Source organism: Arachis ipaensis, chromosome B07, assembly GCF_000816755.2.
Source record: "Arachis ipaensis cultivar K30076 chromosome B07, Araip1.1, whole genome shotgun sequence".
Classification (NCBI taxonomy): Eukaryota; Viridiplantae; Streptophyta; class Magnoliopsida; order Fabales; family Fabaceae; genus Arachis; species Arachis ipaensis.
This window is the reverse complement of record NC_029791.2, coordinates 126139200-126146632: the sequence shown is the minus strand read 5'-3', so window position 1 is coordinate 126146632 and position 7433 is coordinate 126139200. Positions and strand designations below refer to the sequence as shown.

The following is a 7433-nucleotide window of genomic DNA, read 5'->3' as shown; positions in this document are numbered from 1 at the left end:
CGATCCCATGTACCCTGACCTGATTGCTCCTTCCTTCTTGTTCTCTTCTCCTCCGCTGCTCCTCCTCTGCCTCCTCACGGCCACCGCGAAGCACACCAACGATGCCACGAGAACAACCACTCCCGCGGAGAATCCCACGATCACTGCCGTCCTGTCTCGCTTCTTCTCGTACGGCTGCCGGAAAATGCCATTAACGCCGTGAACTTCCGTGCTCTGGCCGAGAACCACTGCTGGCGGAGGCGAAGACGCCGCTATGGGGCCGAAAAACGGCGTACTCGGATGGCATTCCTTGTGGATGATTTCCCCGCAGAGTCCCGGGTTGAAAGAGAAAGAGGAAGCATCAAAACGGAACAATGTAGGTGTGACGGGAACGGCGCCGGTGAGGTTGTTGCAGGAAACGTCAAAGGTTTTGAGAGAAGACTGGTTGAAAGGAGGAACGGTACCGTTGAAGTGGTTCCAACTCAAGCGAAGGGAGTAGAGGCGGTCGAGTTTGGTGAATGCAATTGGAATGTGACCGGACAGGTTGTTGTGGGAGAAATCCAAGGTTCGGAGCCTGTGGAGGGAGAATAGTGAAAGAGGGAGAGAACCGTTGAAACGGTTGTTGTGGAGAAAGAGACTCTTGAGGTTTGTGAGACCTGAGAGGTCCGGTATAGGTCCGGTTAGGGAGTTGTTGTGAAGGCTCAGCACCCGGAGCTGGTCCAGCTTCGACAGTGTGTCCGGAGCGAAGACGCCACCGAGATCCAAGTCCTGGATGACGAGGCGGACCACTCTGTTTGCGGCGCATTGGACTCCTTGCCAGTGGCAGAAGCGGTGTTGTGCGGCGGCGCTGGTGTTGGCGAAGTTGAGACGGTTATTGAGATCGGCTTTGGACTTGAATGCCATTAGGGAGACGGCATCTTGAGGAGGCAGTAAACAAGATGCATTATTCCACAACAACAACAGTAACAGTAAGAGAAGCAGTTGTGATAAGGTTATATTGGTCATTCTTGAATCTAAGATCAATGCAAGTGAGGTGGAGTATGAATGGAAGAAAGAAAGAAATGGAAGGTGGTAGAATGAGATGTTGTGTGTGATTTTGATATCTGTATTTTTATTTTTTGAATTTATGTGTCTTTGTCATTCTGTTTATGACTTTATGTCGAGTCACAACTAAGAAAGGAAATGATGTTATGGTATAATGGGGGTTTCACAATTTACAAGGTGCAAGGAGAGAGCACAAAGAAAGAGAAGGGAAAAAGGGGGAGTAAGGAGGGAATGCAATGCAAGCAGTAGGTGACAAAAGAGCATACGGAGCAGCTGTCCTATTATGGGGACAACTGCTCAGAATCACGTGAATATCAACTACGTACCAGTAACTCTCACCACAGAGCAAGAAATAACAGATCTCACCCAATTCCTCCTCATTCTTGTGCTTCACAACTTTTCTGTTTTAGTATAGTATAGTATAGTATAATATAATGCATTAATGCATTATTTTTTAAGAAAAAATTTAATTCGACGTATGAACAAGACTACACTAGTTACCAATTAAAAAATGCATTACATCATACTATTACCATTTATTTTCCCCCCTTAACTTCTAAGTCCAAGGTGGTGTAGGTTTAAAAAGTATTGCAAGCTCATAGATAAGGACGGGTAATTGTATGTTAGATATGGTGGTGTAGGTTTAAAAAGGTGATTGATTGATTATTGTAGGGCGGTGTGCCATGCAGCATGGCATGTGACCTCGTAATTCTTTTGTGTGTAACTGGCCCTTCTACCTACGCTGTAGCTCAAACCGAAATTCATAGACACAAGGGGGCAACAAAAGCTTTTATTTAATAAAGGGTTAAAGAAACTTTGGAACTTTCATATTACATGGCTACTAAGTTCTTTGAATAAATTATCAATTCCTCTAGATAATCAATAAAGATCTAACCAATAATAAGTCAACAAGCTTTCAATAAATTATACATGTAGACCATGTATGGCTGTATTATCTTATCTTTAACTTTAAATTTCCATAAGCACGTTAACGAGAACTATACAATTGCAAAGAGAGTAAATCTTCAGAGTCGAAGTGTTTTTCTTTTCTTTTTTTTTTTCTTTTTGAACATTCACACCTCCAGATTTGGGCGTGTACATGTTTTAAAATGAAACAAGTTAAAGATTAGCTCCATTTTGTTTTTGGTCAAGAAGTGAAAGATTCGTTCAAAGCGGCCAAAAACAAATGTTGGGTCAAAAAAGAAGCATCTGACTAAGTGAGATCAGACCAATTCGTTTTGCCCCCTGTTGGTCTCTGGAGTGTAATCAAAATTAAATTAAAGTGATATATAGATAAAAGTTGTTAGATCATAGATGAGTGGTCGAGTGGTCAGCTCACTCGTCCGCTTAAGCAAGTGTCGGGAGTTCGAACCCCGCCTTGTGCATGCAGCAACTCATTGGCCAGCGACAGACCCTTAAATGGAGCTCAGATTCGCGACGGATTAGTCTTCAACCTGTCGGGTTGGGGGATACCGTTTGGGTAAACCAAAAAAAAAAAATAGATGAATTGATCAGTCTCTAATTTTAAGCATTATATTAAAAACTAGTGTAATTTGAAAAGATTGAAATAAAAAGTATTAACTGGAAGTATCCTCCGTACAAGGGCTATGTTACACTTGCGGTACATAGCCAGTCTCAAGTCCGGATAAAGGAGGAGGGTTGTGTTAGGTTTTCGACAACAAACATAAAAATATAGTCGAACCCCCATGACATGAATCCTTCGTACAAGGGCTAGTGATCCCCCCCCCCAAATAAACCCTTCATCACACTTGATTCATATCCAGGTTCTCTGTCAAAGAAAAAATAGAAAAATAGAGCGATATAACATGATCAATTTCCTTCATTTTTCAGAATAAAAGAACAAAGAGTTTTACAGTATTGAAAATAGCAAATCAATTATACACTCCATTCCCTCAATGACCAAAATATCAGCTCAAATCTATAGTCTACGTGCTCTCGTTCAAAAACTAGTGTATATAGCGTGTATATGCGCGAGTTCAGTAATTAATTTTTTTTATTATGTTGAATGATTAATATGATTGAGTTGGAATTGGTTGTTGAGGAAGTGAGAATTTGATGTGATTGTAATTAATGTAGATAATGAGGTAATAAGGTATTGGATGGTTGAGAGAGCATGGATGAATATTGATAATGTGTGAGTGAATAAGATTGAATTTTGGAATGGTTTTGGGTTATTTTAAGGTAAAGAGTCGATGAGTTTTGAGGAATTTAAAAATTTTTGTCTTTTGGCAAAAATGAATCTTTGACCAAATTTGGCGGAACGTAACTCGATTTTTGAAGTGCTCTCGACCACCAAGAGACTTTGGGGAGAAATCAAATGAGAGAACATAAGATGAGAAGACACCACATCTAACTCAAAACCTTATGGTAATAAGTTAATGGGTCTCTCATCTTATAAACTCTTCACTCTTCCTTGCTTTCTTTGATGCGGGACTAATTTTATACACTCCTTACACTTGCAATATTAACACATGCATACGCGGAATTGGGAAGTTTTGTAACATCGTGTACGCGGCAGGTGTCTTACATACGCGAGACAATGCGTCTGTTTTGGGTACATGCATACGCATGATCTCTAGTTTTGCATAAAACGTATTTTGTATTTTTTAAACCATTATTCGAACCTTCTAAATCTCTATAAACTCTGTTATGAATATAGAGCCGGTGAGGGTAGAGGAGTTAGTAATAAGGCCTAATGTGTTTTGAGGTAGTGAATTTAGGAAAGATAAATTTGTTATAATTAGGATGTGATGAGAATGATTTTGATGTTTGATGATGATGATGTTTGATTATGATTAAAGATATGAAGCAGATGATCATGATGATGACTGGTAATGATAATTTATTATGATTGAGATATAATGAGGATGATTATGACATTGAGAGATAATGATAATTGATCATGATTAAGATGTGATGAGAATGGTTGTGATATTGAGAGATGAGGATGATGATTTTGATTATTAATGGAGTGGAATAGAATTGAGAAGGAAATCAATAGTGAAAGTAACTCTGAGTTGAGATATACCTGCCCGAGAAGTGCAGTGGAGTAATTTCACTTGCCACAATAGAGTGATTTCACTTGCCGCAGTAAAGTGATTCTACTTGCCGCAGTAGTTCTACTTGCTCCGGGATGTGATTGTAATATCATGCTAGGATCAGTGCCAGTTTAGAATTTAACAAAATGGAATTTCGTTGCAAGCATAGTCTAGACCGACAAGTAACTCCCACGCTCAAAGTTTAGTTCAAAGCAAGGTTTTAAAAACCGGTTTGGATCGGTCGATCGAACCGTGAACCACACAGAAAGGCGACTCGGGCAAACAGCAAAACCAGAAAATTTGAAAACCAGAATTGAACCGGTGAACCGGTCAGTCGAATTGAACCGTGACCCGGCCAATTTTTTGGCTGGGCAGCCAAACATTGCCATTTCAGCCTCTGCTTAGCCCTACATCCCTAATTCGATCCTGAACTCCCCTTCTCATCAAGCTTCCAGCTTCCAGAAGTGAGAACGCCTCTCTCAGACTCTCACACGATAGGGGTTCTGTCCAATCTCATCGAGCTCGTCGTCCGGTCGTCCCTCACCTCTGTCTAGCCATGGCCTCGTGCCGCCGCCGTCGTTCCTTCGAACAACCACCTCCATCGCGCAGCAGCCGTTGTTCCTTCGAATGTGCTCCACTACTGCTTGGTCACTCGGTGTCGCTGTCTCACTGTTGCATGTTCTGTTGAAGGCGCCTTTGGGCTTCCAGGTAATTTTTTTTAGATATGACTGTTTGCTTGAATAACTGTTGCATGTCTCTGTCTCCCTGATGAGTATGATTGAATAGTTGTTTGATTTTGTGAAGTTCTGTGAACTGAAGTCACTGAAGTGTGAACTAATGAACTCTGATATACTGATATAGTGATACTGATATGTGATTTACTGATATTTTATTTTTCTTTGAAATGTGAAGTGTGAAACTATGAACTGATTCAACTGATCCTGCTAAACTGAACTGTGAACTTTATTTAATAATTGTTGTTTACTGAACTAATTTTGCTTTGTTTACTAAACTAGATTTTGTTGTTTGTTGAATAATTGTGAATAATTTTGGATGTTGTTTGTTGTGAACTTGAGATTATTAGGTTGGAATGGGTTGTTGTGATATAGAAATTGAAAAAAAAAAAACCATTATTGGATTGTTGGTAATGTTTAGGTATGGATGAGAGTATCAACCAAGAACTACCTAGGAATAATAATGCTGAAAATAATTCTGCTTCGAATGAACCTTCTCTTCCTCCCGGATCTAACGAAAGTCAATCACAAACTTCTAATGTTCGGGGAAAAACTGATCCTGCTTGGAGATATGTTGCTTTACAAAATATAAATAGAAAATTGCATTACCAATGCTTATTTTGTGTGAGTACTTTTGGGAGTGGGGAAATTAATAGAATGAAAAAGCATTTGGCGAAGATAGGTGGAGACATTAAGAAGTGTTCTAAGGTCCCGTATGATGTAAAAAAACAAATGGAAGGTTTATTGAAAGAAATTCAGAAAAGTAAAACTAGTAAAAGGAAAGTAAGTTTCAATGAAGAGGGTACTGATGAGATTGAGGATGCAATTGACGAAGCAATAGCGCAAGAAGAACAACAAACTCCGAGTCAGTTATCAACTAAGGAGGTGATTGGAGGCGATCCAAAAAAGAAATCAAAAACCATTATTCCTCCTATGTTTTCTCCAAGAACAACTCTGGGAACTCAACCAAGTCTGAAAAGTGTGTTTCAAAACAAAGAGGCGCTTCATGAAGTTGATAAGCGAGTGGCTAGATGGCTTTTGGATTGTAGGATTCCTTTCAATGCGATTATGTCACCCTTTTTTCAATATATGTTGGATGGTGTTGCTGGCATTGGGCCTGGTTATAAGGGTCCTTCTTATGATAAGCTGAGGGTTAACTTATTAGCCGATCTCAAAAGGGAGTGTCAAATAGTTGTTGATAGCTATAGGTCTGCTTGGAAAAAAACTGGATGTACCCTCATGGCTGATGGTTGGACAGATCAAAGGCAAAGAATGTTGATTAATTTTTTGGTTTATTGTTCGAAAGGGTTGTGCTTTGTGAAATCTGTAGATGCTTCAAATGTGGTAAAAAAATACTTCAAGCTTTTGTGACTTATTTTCGGAGGTGATTGAATGGATTGGATCTGATAATATTGTTCATGTAGTGATAGATAATGCCACGAATTATGTTGCTGCTGGTAGGCTTATTAATAAAAAATTTGAAAATATTCACTAATCACCTTGTACTGCTCATTGCTTGAATCTTATTCTAAAAGATATAAGCAGCATGTCACATATTTCTAACCTTGCAACACGTGCTTCGAAGATTACCGTGTTTGTGTATAATCATACGGTATTCTTGTCTTGGCTAAGACAAACTGATTGGAAGGAGATTGTTCGTCCAGGTGCAACTCGTTTTGCCACTGTCTTCATCACATTGAAGAGTATCTTTGAGCGCAAATCAGATTTACAAGCATTGGTTGTTGATACACACTTTACTGGATACAAATTAGGAAGGAGTGCTAATGGTAGAGCTGTGAATGCAATTATCCTGGACAATAAATTTTGGGATGATTGTTTTACTGCATGCAAAATTGTGAGTCCGTTGATTAAATTGCTGAGGTTGGTAGATGCCGATGATAAACCATCATTGGGAATTGTTTATGAAGGTATGCTGAGGTCAGAAAATAGAATCAAAGAAATGTTCAAGCATAGTAAGACTGCATATCAACCTTACACAAAGATTATCAACTCAAGATGGGACAAACATTTGAAAAAAAATCTTCATGCAGCAGCTTATTTCTTGAATCCTGCTTCCTTTTTTGATGAAAATTATAAAGAAGCACCTAATGTCATGCGAGGTTTACTTGATCTTGTTACATTGCATTGCAAGGTTAATAATTTAGATTCAGTTGAGACAATGAAAGAAATACACTTATATAGAGATCGAAAGGAAAGCTTTGATAGGCCTGAAGCTTTTCGAGCTGCAAAAAAACTTCAACCTGGTAATAATATCTGTTTGATAATAACTTATTTAGTTATTTACTTATTTTATGTTTTCGTTTCCTTAATTTGATAACTAATGCTTGAGCTATGGGATTGTAACTTGTAGATGAATGGTGGAGGTTATTTGGTAGTTCTGCTCTATGTTTACAAAACATGGCAGTTCACATTCTTAGCCAAGCATCTGCTTCTTCAGAGTATGAAAGAAATTGGAGTCTTTTTTATCAAATTCATATAAAAAGAAGGAATAGATTGGAGCATGATAGGCTAAACAATATTGTGTATGTTACATATAATTTGCGTCTTAAATCCAGGTAATATATATTTCATCTTTTCATTTCATATCATTAGATTT

At 38.7% G+C, this 7433-nt stretch overlaps 1 protein-coding gene and 1 pseudogene across 1 annotated transcript; one reads left to right on the top strand and one right to left on the bottom strand.

Moving 5' to 3' along the window:
• Window positions 1-1449, bottom strand: part of LOC107606395 — a 4510-nt pseudogene extending 3061 nt beyond the window's left edge.
• LOC107607968 lies at window positions 5240-6187 on the top strand. Its single transcript, XM_016309859.1, has one exon. It carries the CDS (start codon window positions 5240-5242, stop codon window positions 6185-6187), a length of 948 nt encoding a protein of 315 aa, XP_016165345.1.

What these genes read in the sequence shown, in the direction of transcription:
- LOC107607968 (XM_016309859.1), top strand. Translation starts at nt 5,240, where the DNA reads ATGGATGAGAGTATCAACCAAGAACTACCTAGGAATAATAATGCTGAA.